This window comes from Hippocampus guttulatus, chromosome 17 (assembly GCF_054856545.1).
Source record: "Hippocampus guttulatus isolate MCC_2025c chromosome 17, RoL_Hgut_1.0, whole genome shotgun sequence".
In the NCBI taxonomy this organism is placed as follows: domain Eukaryota; kingdom Metazoa; phylum Chordata; class Actinopteri; order Syngnathiformes; family Syngnathidae; genus Hippocampus; species Hippocampus guttulatus.
In genome coordinates this window covers 6,722,441-6,736,664 of record NC_141277.1, presented here as the reverse complement: position 1 = coordinate 6,736,664, position 14,224 = coordinate 6,722,441, and the positions used below count along the sequence as shown (strand labels likewise).

General features: G+C 45.2%; 1 protein-coding gene across 1 annotated transcript; it reads right to left on the bottom strand.

Moving 5' to 3' along the window:
• Window positions 1–484: 484 nt before the first annotated feature.
• Window positions 485–14,176, bottom strand: LOC147191795 (proprotein convertase subtilisin/kexin type 5-like). The gene is made up of 27 exons (XM_086135615.1): window positions 14,165–14,176; window positions 13,302–13,451; window positions 12,915–13,058; window positions 12,520–12,590; window positions 12,193–12,287; window positions 11,947–12,128; window positions 11,200–11,394; window positions 10,442–10,530; window positions 10,261–10,364; window positions 9,493–9,613; window positions 8,667–8,861; window positions 7,937–8,073; window positions 7,717–7,839; window positions 7,016–7,118; window positions 6,761–6,951; window positions 6,507–6,591; window positions 5,289–5,392; window positions 4,966–5,098; window positions 4,766–4,881; window positions 3,798–3,900; window positions 3,384–3,520; window positions 2,607–2,807; window positions 2,452–2,520; window positions 2,069–2,111; window positions 1,779–1,921; window positions 1,251–1,454; window positions 485–495 (listed from the first exon to the last, which is right to left on the bottom strand). The coding sequence occupies exons 1-27, from the start codon at window positions 14,174–14,176 to the stop codon at window positions 485–487; spliced, it is 3,261 nt and encodes a 1,086-aa protein (XP_085991741.1).
• Between the last annotated feature and the right edge of the window lie 48 nt (window positions 14,177–14,224).

The window sequence follows — 14,224 nt, the reverse complement described above, 5'->3', positions numbered from 1 at the left end:
CAGCGAGTGAGATTCCCACATACCATTTGTACATTTGGTACACTGGTTCTTGTTTTTTCCAGAGCAGGACTCGCATGATGGATGGCACTGTGCACATTCGCCATCACCTGCAGGACCAAACACACATGCGATCATGACAGCCTGGAAACCTGAAGCAACAGGTGACTACCCGTTACACCCCAGAAATGTTCCGATCAAAATTAGTTATATTGACATTGCAAACAAACGAACTGCTTTTCAAAGAGCACGCTGCCTTGGCCTGTTCTCCATCGCTCGATAAAGTAGGTTTTCCCTCGCAGACACCCCGAATTTAATACAAAGTTACATGAAATTGTCTTGTGTAATTTTGAGAGTACCACTCCAAATCCGAAAGCAGTCACAGCATGTAAATTCAACTTTTTAATTAAATTGTTTGGACACAGACATTTGGGTCTCGTTACAATATTTGGCTAACTCGACATCGGTGCTAACTGTGACGCTAAAGCTAGGTGACAACTGATTGAATTTAGTGACACAAATGTGACATAAATCTGCAGTATAAAACCATATAGATCAACACAAAAAAATGCCAATTTACGCTTGGCTAGTGTTGTTTAGGTCGCAAACTAGCTCATATTTTTACTCTTACGATTGTTAGATGACCCTTTTTTTCATTTCCAATGTTCTTTTTAGCCTCTCCGAGTGATTTAACCTTTGTATTGTGTTGGATAGCACATCTTTAGTATGAGTGGGTCAAATTTGACCCGGGATTTAACACATCCTAAAAGTACTTAAAGACACTTCTTATAATCCAATCTTGTTTTTCACCTCATAGCTAACTTAGTGTGTATTCATATCCATGGAAACAGATTTATTTTGATCTACTTTTTTGCTCTAGAGACCTTTTATTTTCAAATATACCACTCGTTTTCAGTTATAAAAACTGGTTCAATACACTAATTATATTTCCCATACAGATAAAATGAGTAATTGTAATATCCACATCTTATAAACGAATATTAGAATACACCTACCCCAAATATTGTTTTGTTGTTATTATTTTTTAATTCCTAGAATTGCATGACTTGCCTCCCCCAAAAATACAAGAGGGTACTTAGAGGTGTCTGAAAGTCTTGGAAAGAGGGCTAAATAATCCACGCACACAATCATCACAAAGTCTTTCTGGCAGAGATTCATTCATGCTGATTGAGTCCTTAAGCTGAAATCTTTTTTTAATTTTGGAGAAGAAACTGTTGAATTGTTATTCTCACCACTGCGAAAGGACAGCACGGGACAGACGTCGTCTTCGTCTGTCACGCACCGTCCGTTTTCCAGCGTTGCGCCATCGCGGCACGACACGCAGTCGTCACGTCCGGGGCCACTGCAGGACATGCAGTCGACGTGGCACTCCTCACAGTCGTTGGTGTTCTCGTCGCCGTAATAACCCTCGGGGCATACGGAAACACACTTTCCCTCTGAGGAAACAAAATATGCATGCCAAGCTACTAGTTGGCCATGTCACTTTACACTTAAATTCAAACCTCAGAAATCTGGGGCAAATGCGCTAACCTCCACTCCCCTCTTTCCCATCAGAAAATCGGCAAGTAGAAATTAACGAATGGAATTACTAAAATATCTTAGAAGAGTCGACTACTGAGCCCGCCGGATTGCAAACGAAAACAGTAGCACCTATCAAGTCTCTCAAAACTTAGAACAGACTTATTGCAGCCCCACACCCCAAAAAAAGAAATATCACTTCTATGCTTTCAAGAGTGCCAGATTAGTAGGAGAGGCGCTACCTGACAGGAAGAGGTCTGTTTCGCACCAGTAGCACTCGTGCTGGTCGCAGCTCGCGCAGTTGTCCTCGCACGGGAAGCAAGTCATCTCCTCGTCTACGCCGTACGTCTTGGCGGGGCAGTTTTTGTAGCAGCCATCCTGGAAGCTGAAGACAAAAACGGCAGCAGTCGATGAGCTCCCTTTTACTCCTGCCTTAGTCCATTTCACTCTTCAAGGCCGAAACGTCGGTCAAGATCAGTAAAGCGAGAGGCTGAGCGAGGAGAGACGAAGGGGAGATCACACAAGGCATTACTTGTAAAAGCCTTCTTTGCAGGACAGGCAATGCCGGGGGTTATCTGTCGGAAGCGTAAGAAGAATTCATAAGAAAAACAGTAAAGCTGTCATTTTACAAGAATACATTATTTTTTTAATGTCCATCAAGTTTCATTTCAAAAAGTCATTTTATGATAATGAGGTCATGATTACAAAAAGAGCTTTGCTTGAATCATCTTGGCTGCTATAAACCGTGTCTTCTTTTTTTTACCCACATATCTGTACTTCTGCTTAAAAGTACAGAGTGTGAGTACTTTTTTTTTTTCAAAAGTGCGAGACAACTTTGATCTATTTTGAGTGTTGCCGACAGTGTGGTCAGGAAGGCTCAGCCCGTGATGGGGGAAGTAGCTCGTGTGATCTCACATAGGACACACTGCCTGCAGCCCTCCTCACAGGCCATGCAGTCGCTGTAATCGGGATCCTCGACTTCGCCTGCAAGACAAGCAGGAAATGCACTTTGGGGGGGGGGGGGGGGTCGAAGTGCAGAAGGCCAGTGGCGCTAGCGAGACTTGGCTTGCCTTCGCCGCACTCCAGTTTGACGCAGGTGCCGTCCGACACGTAGTAGGAGGAGTCGCACCTCAGGCAGTGGGCGGGGCTTGTGCAAAGGGTACAGCGGTGCGAGCAGGCCTCGCAGCTCCGCTCCTTGGTGTGGTAGAAGGCCTCGGGGCAGGCGTCCACGCAGCGGCCTCGGTGGAGATAACGCTCCATTCCGAACTTATCTGCGGGCGTTTACAAACGCTCGCTCATTGTTTAATTGTCATCTAAAACATTAAATGCTACGTAAGAAGCAAAATAGGCGATCTCATGTTGTTCTTTTTTCTTTTTTTTTTTTTTACTCCACAAGAAAGTTGAGTGGATCAAAACCGCCACTGCTGGTTGCAGCCAAGTACAGGAATCGTAATAAAGACGAAGCGGAGCCCCGCTGAAAAAAATGTGAGTAATTGGCGCCCTCCTAAAAATGTTTAATTTTTCTATATAATTAATCTAAACTTTAAGTATACTACAAACTACCACATGTAGTTTGTATACTACAAACTACCATCACGTAATTTCAAACTCCAACAACATTAGCCCTAATTTTTGTGATTTTTTTATATAGATGATGCGATGCAGCCATGCGGTGAAGACTCTCCGAAACTTCCACTAGCAACCCAGGCTAAACTCAGTTCTAACATACAAAGCGCGTCTGTTAGTTAAGAAGTCTCACTTCATTCATTCATTTGACGGTGTTAAAAAAAAATAAAGGACAAGCAGACAGAGCTAACGAAAGGTAACAAGACACAGTGGGTCCTCGCCTTTATCGCAACTGGTGCAGTTGTTAGGCCCCGCCTCCACACAAGTGGCACAGGTATGGTCACACAGGTGGCAGCGCCCACCCGACTGGTACTTGCCACGGGCGCACTCGGCCAGGCAGCGGCCCTCGTCCAGAGCGCTGCAATGACCAAACCAAAAATCACCACACATTCAAATTCTGTTCATTTCAATCATGCCAGTCAGTAAATAGAAATTTTTTGGTGCAATTCCCCACTCAATTGGCACGATGCTGCAACCTTTTAGAACAGAATCTGGACCGAAACTTACAATGCACCCCCCCCCCCCCCCATCAATTTCAAGTGCTCCTCAGCACTTTGGCTTATTGATCACAATTGTACAGTATTAGGTGAGGACAACAATGCGACTCAGCATTATATTGAGCGAGTCCAACTGACTGTGAGGCGCCACAGCCGGTGCAGTCTTGATGCCGCGGCCCCGAGCAATTCAAGCATGTCGGGTGACACGTGTGGCACGTCCCATCGTTGTCCTGGTACTCTCCTGCCATCAAAAAAATATCTTGAGTATCTGTTTCTGCCAAGGGTTCATGAATTAAATGTCAAATTCAATGTGGATCAAATGTAAAATATCAAAATATGATTTACTTGGTCGAGTGTGAAATTGAATTTTAATTATTGACATTGAACCTTTTTTAATAGACTGTATTTCATGACCTGTTATTAACGTGAGTTGCGTTGAGAATTAATCACATTACGGTGATTATTTTTTCCGTTATTTAACGGATTATTTCATTATTTAACGAAGTGTCTGATCAACTGGCAATTTCAACAATGTAATTGCTGCTTTTGAAATGTTTTATTTGACGATGCATTGAAAAGTGACATCGAAACGTTAAGTGGTGGGCGGGATCAATGATCTGATTGGTTGAATGGCCATGTATGTAGGGGCGGGCGGAAGTCATGCATTATATCCATTTGTCATAGGTTCAATACAATTCAGATTGAAGTCAGATTAATTCATTGGCACTTTAATAAAAATTACATTTCATTTCTTAATTTGTAAATTTAAAGATTTATATTAGCCCTTTCAGCGACAGCGGTGACGACCGGGTGCATGAAAGGGTTCAATTCAAATTAGATCTCATTTAATTAAATATTTGAGTCATGGCTGGACAACCTAATGAATAATATTACGTATCCCAATATTTGTTGGGTGATCATATGTGATCATATTTTGATGCCCAGAAAGTGCGGCGAGCAAGCCGCACGTGACAAGCTGCTGTCAAAGCAATGATCGAGTGTTTAAAGTGTGACGGCAACCAGCGGAACGAGCGCGTGCTGCTTTCTGTTGTGTTTATTTAGACGCGAAAAGACGCGAGCCAATAAAAAAGCGGGCAGACGCTGACCATCTGCGCACGCCGTTTGGAGAACACACTCGCCCTCCTGCAGGCTGCGACCGCTGGAACAGCTGCTGCAGCTGGCCCGGCTCGGCCCGACACAGGTGAGACAGCTGGCGTCGCACCTGCAGGAGCACAAAACGGGAACGAGGTCTGCCATCAGCAGATAAACAAGCCGCCCACACCTGAGCACACACCAGTGCGCTCACCTCCTACACATCCGACGCCCGTCGGCTATCTCGGGAATTACGGCGAAAAAGCCGCTGCTGCAGGAGGAGACGCACCTCCAGTCCTCCATCAGGTAGCCGTCGGCGCACCGGGTGCACGCCTCCACGCCGGCGCCTGATGAGCCAGAAAATGGGAAGATAAGAGCATGTCTCTCCAAACCTGACCACCTTTAGTGCAGTGGGCTTCTACGAGCCGTAACTTGAGGATCTGCGAAATGGTTTTTAATAACTTCATTTTACCTGCAAATATTTTTTTAATTCTTTTTGTTTTAAGTATTGAATTGGCGGCTGCTTTGACGTCTCACCTGCACAGGTGGCGCACACCCGGTGGCAAGCTTTGCACAGGCCCTCTAACTCGTCGTAGTACATTCCCGGCGCGCAACTCCGCTGGCAGCGGTTCCCATGCAGACTGGAGCGAGGGCGGATAAGGAGGAAGAAAGGAAAAGAGAGAGAGGGAGAAGAGAGACATTATGCAGCGGCGTGACACCCGCAGCCCATCACGCGATGGCGTCAGGGTGACTCACTCGACGAGAGCCCCGCGAACGCAACGGACACGAGGTCAGCTCAGCTTAAGTGCACATTAAAGATCTCGTCTGCAAACTTGAAACTAAAGCAGGGGTCACCACAGTGATGCCTGCAGGCCCTCTTCTGAAAATAGCCTAGCAGTGATCGGAGTTTGTAATTTCCTTGAACACTGTCAACAATTCAGAATGAAAATGCTTGCAGAGTGTTCCGACTTGGTGAAATCATTGTTGAGGAAACTCAATTTTAGTTGCGTTTGAGCTGACAGCTGTTTTTCCCTCATGTTGGGGTGCAGAATCCCCCAACTGATCTCAGTTTTTCGGAATCACGTCAAGTTTTTAGAGCTATTGGATCCCAGTTTATAAAAAAAAGTGTATGTTTGCTTTGCAAACTAAACTGTGCATTTTCTACACTGTCATTTTGAAATAACGTCCTGTTTTTCAATATAAGGATGGAAAATGGCGGCGCGGGCACCCGCGGCGGCTCCTCATGTTGTCTGGTTGAGAGGGAAGAAATTTCACCTGTGCTGTATGTGCACATTTGACAAAGTTGTACTTGACCTGACTTGACTTGAAAAAAGAACTTTTCCCCCTCTCACTTATTTGACAAAATAATTGGCAGATTAATCAATTATTAATTCAATATCAAATTCAGATTTTGCGTATGCTAAATATAATCAATATCATCATCAGTTATACATGGTACAATTAGACAAGTATAGGCAAAAAACAAACGTATAGCCTAAAAATGATGATGAGCCAACACCCCTAACTATAATTCGATCACGTTCATGTAAGTTGCTTGTGTTCCAAAGAATTTGCACATGATTTGTTTTGTCCTTCTGTGAGTACAAAATGCAAATAGCGTTTGATCAGCCCATCTGCAGATGCAGAACGTAACGTGGCTCTTTGCCCATTGTAACGATGCCGAAGAGTATCGCGGGAGGCGTGCAAGTTGTTTACTCAACTCTTGTCGGCAGCATCATCAGATGCTCGGCTCACCTTGTGTCTGCTTTGCATTCCCTGCAGACGCTGGAGGACGTGCACCTCGAGCAGTTCTCGCCGCACTTCCTGCACATCTTCGCATCTACGGGGATAATTCAAACAATATGGCCCGGTGAGCTCGCCGTCTTACTCTTTCACACTCTTTCTCACATTCTCACACACGCACACACTCGCAATTGGGGCTAGGATTTTGCCATGTGCCGTTCATGACAGAACCGCATTTTCTCATTCTCGTTAGCCAGAAAGCCCACCGTGGTCCAGGAAGTAGCCCTCCTCGCAGCCGGCGGTGCAGGTATCGGTCCCCTCGGTCAAGTGATGCCCGGCTTGACAGGAAGTGCACTGGTCACTGCGGCTTCCCGTGCAACTCTCACAGGTGGCGAAGCAGCGCTTGCAACGCCGCCTGTCACCCCAGAATCCCCGCGGACACGTGGACACGCAAATTCTGTTGGAGACATGGGAGTTATGTGAGAAGCTTGCTTGAGGTAAAGATGGTCATCCGGTACTACCTTGTGTTGTTCTTGAACTTAAGGAAAAAATGGGCACATGTGACACACTGCCACGGGCCGGGACCCTCGCAGCCGTCGTCGGTGCACTCTGAGTCGCAGGGTCCTGGAAAGGGCAAAGATGCAGAAAAGTGCACGGGCGAAGCTTTGTAAATTTTCAACAGAAATTAAAGAGACGTTGACGACTGCATGCTACATAAATAGTTATGTACCGTATTGGCCCGAATATAAGACGGCCCCCTCATTTTCAAGACTCAAGTTTGAAAGAAGACTTTTTGATCATCAAATTAATTTTCATACAGAAAACAATTACAGTACATCTGAAACAAATATATTTGAGAGAAAAAGCATGTTATTTTGCCTCATTCAAATCTTAATATCTGAACATTTGAATATGTAAACTAAAGTGCAGTCACATACATAAAAGACCCCCGCTATTTTTATTTTTATTCTTCGTGACAGGGGTTCATAGCCTGGGGACTCAAGTTCAGCATTCGCTTCAATGATATCTGGCGCCATCTAGCGTCGTGAATGGGTATAATGTCTAGACCCCGAATATAAGACGACCCCCACTTTTTCAGTCTTATTTCAATGCAAAAAACACTGTCTTATATTTGGGCCAATACGGTATTTGATGTTGATTCAGAGCTTCTGGACAGTAATTAGAAAGTTATCCATTTCGATCACTAGTGGCAAACACACACCTGTGTATTCCTCAGCAAAATCGGCTTCCATCGGGATCTCGGCCGAATGCGCAAACCTTCGCCGAGTGGGATACGGCGGCCACGCGGTGCCGTAAATCACCAGTGACCACTTTTCCAGCGTACCTGCGCAACAAACACAAGAGCGCAGAGATGAAAACCACGCCCCGTAGTGATCTGTCACCTCACTTTTTTTTTTTTTCAAAGAAGCTAACAAGCTCACCGGCTTGTGAGTTTTCCCTCCCTTCAGAGGGCGAATCACGGATGCTCAAGGTCCATTCCCCGACCGCTTGCTCCCCCCAGCAGTGAGTCGTCATGAATTCCCACTGGCGAAAGCCCTCAGTGGCGTTGTCATGAGGCCTAAATGAAAAATCATCGTGACCACACGGATACTATGACAGCTTCATATAAATTGTCGAAAGGGGGAAAAAAAACAAAATCACAGGATATCACAGTCGCTGGCCCATACGAGACAAACAGTGAAACCGGTCTGCTTAGTTACTTAGGTAACTGCATATTTATCTTTTGATATTGGTTTAAAATTGTTAGCAACATTCATTTATTAATTAGCTATCATGCTAGTTTCACTTGTTAGCTGGTTTTGTCAGTATGGACGAGATAGCGTAATTGTCAGTGAGATAGTTATCTATTCTGTAGCTGCTAAGTTACCAAACAAGCTTGTTTAAACTGTGAGCTAGTTCAATTAGTGAGTTACTATTTTGTCAGTCAGTTAGTTAGTCGTTGACTTTAGAGGGAAGATATTTGAATTTGGAGGTTCTGCTGCATATTACACGTATGTACAACCGAAATTTAAGCTACACTAAAATATCAGAAGCATGGGAAAATCTCTCCCCCCCACCCCCTCAAATTGAAGGATTTAGCACAGCAGGGCTAAGTGCTGCAGGATAGCGGTAATGGGTGACACAGCATGAGGAGTGAGCCAGAGATGCTACCTTTTATCGAGAAGCTGTGACACGGTGCCCGAGGGCGACGTGAGCGTAATGGAAAGGTCGCCACGGCGACTGCAAACCACCGTGACACGCACCACCACGTGCTCCACGAAGGCCACGTGCTGCCGCCTTCGGGATGAGGCCGAGCAGACGGACGTCTGCAGCACCGATGTCAGTGCGCCGCCCCTATTCAAGATTCTGTTGGGTAAAGGGAGGAAAATGGTCAGACACTTCATCAGGTACATAATCTCACCGATATCCAATATAAGAATAAGAAAACGTGAATTCGTCTCACAATGGAGAAAATTCCCAATTTACAGCAGCAAAGTTATGAAAGGAAGAAAGTAGAAGAACAAAAAGTATAGGAGCTGCTGTCAAGGCAGCCACTCTCGCGGCGCCATCTTGAAGTCATAATAATGACAAAACAATGACGAAATTCCTGCCATCACAAGTATAATTGTGGCGGCTGTTAAATCGGCAATTGAATGAGGTTTACTCAATGGACTTTTGCACCACTAAGATAGCTACCACCCATTACAATACCAATTACTAGATCCCAGCTAATATCGCCCCTTGTGACTGGCAGTAGTATCGGGGATGGCGTCAGAGCAATCCGTTTGGACTTCGAGCTAATTAGCAGGGCTGTGCAACTCTTCAATAAGAGTACGAGTGGGTGCATTTCAAGGACGGTTCAGTTTAAAAGTGGGACGAATCAGTGGGGTTCTGATTCGATTGGAAATGTCCCGGCTCAGTTCAAAGGGGTGATGTAATATGTCTTGACTCAATTAAGGTTGGGAAGGACTGATGTGGCCGCGTGATGTCATCGTACCGCTTCGACGGAGTGGGCGGCTCCACTGTGCATGCACGCTGCGGGGGGACCCGCCGCCATCGCTTTGCCTGCAGTACCATCCTCTCTGCATCCAGTAGGCCGAAGCCGTACAGGTGGCTCACTGAGAGACACACACACACACACACACACATGCACACATGTCATTAGATGACACATAAAAGGTGCTCTAGTTTCACATTGCACACACTCCTGGGAGTTTGTAGGCATTTATCTCTGCCATGTACACATTATGTTTCATTCGTGCATAGTGCTTCCTGCTTCACTTGTTTCTGGACAAAAAAAACATTTGCAGCAAAACATTGCATTCATTTGTGATTTTCTATTGTGTGGAAAAAAATATATATATACTGTATATACGGTATATATACAGTATATATATATATATATTTTTGGGGGGGGCGTTATGTAAAGTCATTGTCGTGCTTATAGGCCAACTAAAGTCATTAAACATTGCAAGTCCTTAACTCCACTGATGGTATATGATTAAAAATGTAATTAAAGTCAAGTAATGAAACGAGTTAGGAATGCCAGCAAAGGGTTCATTCAATTAAGGTTGTAGCTAATTATTAGCAAGGGGGACTTGTTGGAGTCTGACAAGCCGTCACATTGACATGACAGAATATGTTATGATGTATTCCATTATGGTTAAATATGACCGTTTTTTTTACTTGTATGGACATTTTCGATGTCATATCTAATATCATATCAAGATCCATTTTCTTCTTTACCTTTCCAGTGGTGTATTACCTTTGTGTCCTGCCCCATTCCTTTGCCAGTCCTCCGCGGCGAGCTGGCGAGTATCTGACGTGCGAACAATGATGTGCTGGACGTCTCTCCACGTGAGCAGAGGACTGAGAACAGGTCGGACAGAAACTCATCAACGCAATTAATTTCATGTCTTAGTTAGGATGGATAGCGGCGAGCGTACTTGGCCTCCAGGGTGAGCGCGATGACGCCCGCTGCCGCCGAGACCGAAAGGGCCGCGCCCCATTTATCCAAGGCGCAGCTCTGTTGTGACTGTGAAGCACGTGACGTGAGTTTTAGACGTTGGTCATCAAATGACCTCAGTCAAGCTGACTGACTGAGATGCAAGATATTAGTGCGCAAAAGTACAGTGACGGACTTCAACTGGAGCGGAATATTCTATTTCCAGTCCTCATGTGCACCGCTGAAGTCCACCCCTGTCATTAGGAAATTGCCTTGGCGTTGACATGGCAAGGTACCATTTATAACAGTTAGTATCTAATGGTGAAAAAAAAAAAAATCTCCCACTTTTGTTTGGGGATTTTTTTTTTTTTTTAATCACATTGCTCCTCTTTACCTAGAATCAAAACTGGTGTGGTCCCATCATCCTTCAACAAACTGCAAGCAGCCAACTAACTACCACCGGTTGGACAAAAAAAAAAGAAGCTTACTTTTGATTAAAAAATTAAAATAAAAATGTATGTGCAACTTGCCCCATAAGGAGAAATGGTTCCCCTTTTGTCCTGCAAGATCTCAAAAGTGGCCTAACAAACATCCTAACAAATTTAAAAAATAATAATAAATCCCTCCACTTTTTAAAAAATTCCAATCTGACTATGTGTACGTTTTATTGCTTTTGAAAAATTTGCATCCTCCCTTCCATGCGCAATACCTGCCCAATGCATAATTTTTTTTTCAACATTCTTTACACCCTCGACTCACAATGTCGTCTGCAGCGGAGGCTGCAGCCAGTATGGATGAGCAGCTTTCCTGGTGGTTCGGCTGGCTCTGGCCGCCGCCGCTGCTAATGGAGATGGTGTAGATGCTGTTGCTGTAGCCGTCACACGAGCAGTGGTCACCTCTACTTGCGCCGCTTCCCGCTGCCCAGACGTAAACAGAGCCCTTCCCGTGTCGACCCTGTTGTTAATTAGAGCGGCAGACCGAGGCCATTCATCAAGCGTGAGCCTCGTTAACGACAAGGGAAACGTCCTTGAAACTTTTTACAAGCCGTGCTCCAATAGTGGCTACCGCTCCTCTTTTAATCAGCGGGTTTCCACTGAAGCTGTGTGGCTCATGACAGAAAAATGCAGCAGGGAGCTCAATGAAAAGTTTTTTTTAAGTGTGGGATTATTGTACTGTATATATTGCAGAATTAGTTTGTTAGAGGTGGCTTGTGTAAGGAGCTGTAGTCGGTCGGGTTGGTGTCTGGGCATCCTTGTGAGTGTTGTCATTTTGTATGACTGAGCAAATCTGAGTCGGCCAAGTCTTTTCCCCGATGATATTCATAAAAAAAACGTATTTGACGTCAATTGACGTCAATGGCACTCAGAGTTAATTGCTTCATTTGTGAAATTTTTCCCACCTTCAATGAAGTGGCAAGAGAGCACCAATGTATTGTATAGGAATGGAAGTCTCTGGAACTGAGTGACCAAACCAGCCGAACTGTCAGGAAATGTGGTATAATCTCACCGTTCGGATGCCGTTCTCCAAAGCGAGGCGAGTCAGGGGTCCAGGTCCACCCACAGTGCCGCCGTCATCATCCGGCCCCCAGCTGGCCAAGTAGACATCAACATGCTGCGGTTTGAAGCTCAGCGCTTGTGCCTCAGCTATGTCTGTCACTTCTCCGTCCAGTCCACCCAGTATCCGAATGCCTACGGGTGAGACGGCCCGGTGGCTCGAGTTGGGATCACTTCCAAAACCTCTTGGTGGACTCACCTCCAATCCTTGCGTGGAAGGCCACTCCCACTGTGCACGTGGAGTGGTTTGCCATCATGGCGGCAGCTACCATTCCTGCACACCGAGTCCCATGACTGCGGAGGAACATCAGAACATGAGCCTGGATGCATATTGTATGAGGGCGGCTATTTCCGTTACATCAAACCAACGAGAAGACAGAAGTCTAAACGGAGCGGGGAATTTGCATATTCATTTATGCATGCAATTACAGGAGAATCGGGGAAAATGGAGCATGAATTAAAGGAAGGGTCAATGTTTAGAGGGGGGGGGGTTGCAGAGGACAGCCGAGTATCAAGGAGTTCTCACTAGTTGGCAGCCGTCTCCAAATAAATCGGATGTCGTTCTTGTCCGTTCACTTCAAAGCTGGCGAGAGCATCCTGAACGAGATTCGATTATGAGCAGCAGCACGTATGTATAACCAGATGTCAGTAGCTATCCATCTCTGTTTCATCAAAACAATCACAAAGAGCATTGTGCAACAGTCCGCCCAACGCCTAAGTGGATCAGACATCTCATGTCCATTCCAATAGTCCTCTCCAAGCATTTTGGCCCAAAAGCTACAGCATGGCTGCTGTATCTGTCTCTGTTATGCACTCTTACACTAAGCGCTGTGCTAAATTGATCATGATTAATGTACCCCCCCCCCCCCCCCCAACCCCCTCGCTGCCGAAAGCCTCGCATCCCATCCCAGGGGTACTTACGTAATTCGGTTTCAGCTCTGGATGCTCTCCATCAATTCCATCATCTAAGACGGAGACCACCACCCCCCTGCCGGTGTAGCCCCTCCCCCAGGCCCCGACAATGTTCATGGGAGGCCGGCAGCCTTTGGAGTCCTCACCGCAGAGCTGCATAGTAAATGGAGGCACATCCAAATTAGTGGCTGGGGTGTAGAAAAAGAGTAGAAATCATTTCAGGGACAGCGGTTACTGCAGTGGACAGCTTAAAAAAGTAACAATCCGTGTTTGACAAAGTTGGGAGTAGACGGTAGAAAACTTTTTTCTAATGCAGACTGAAAATGTAAAAAGTTGTCCGAAAAAAATAAATACTGAAGGCCAAGGCCAGATGGCACCACTATACAATCGACTCACATTGTACCAGGGCTTGTGCTCCTTGAAGTGTTTCAAGTGGGAGTCAAGGTGCTGATGAAGCGCATCTCCACTTTGGGCGTTCTTTTTGCTGAAGGAGTACAAAGTTCTTTTGACTCTTTTCTGGATCACCTGCTGTTGCAGCCATTCCACCTTAAAAACGTGCGAACATGTAAGGTATGAGAATATTGCCCAAAATGGACTGTTGATATTTTGAGCCTCGCTTCAATCCACTTTGGTGAAAAAAATGCTTGCATCTGTCGTTCAGGTTTCAAAGTAGGGTTAAACCCTTTCAGGGACAGCGGTTACTACAGTGGAGAGCTTATGTTATCAGGGTGCATGAAAGGGTTCAACTCGTCTTTTTTTTGGTTTTTGTAACTTTATTATTGATGCCCATAATTACATTTTTGCTAGCTTTAATTATAATTTAAGATATCTGTAACTATTGTGATTAGTATAAACAACTGATCGCGATATCTGTAATTCAGTTTTGACTTTTGTCATTTTTCCAAGGACAAATGATGTCACGTTTGTCATTCATGTGAATGAGGTTCCTCATGAAAGAAGTCTACAACTCTGCGGCCTACATGCGCTTGTGAAATTTGGATATCTGCGATGAAATCTGTGACCCCATTGTGAAAGTTTGATTCCCAGATTTTAAAGATTTCTCTCTATCATGACCGAAAATATCCAAGAATCAAATTCAATCAAAGATAAGTCAAACTGGAGTTAGAGACACCCGGAGAAAACCCACTCAGGCACGGGGAGAACATGCAAACTCCACACAGGAAGGCAGGAGCCTGAAAATTAAATAATAACCAGACTAATTTTCAATTCAATCATCTGTCAGCAATCCGTTACTATACCTTGATCTCCATGGCGACACGTGCTGTCAACGTATCATTGGGCGCCGTGGACCGCGCCGC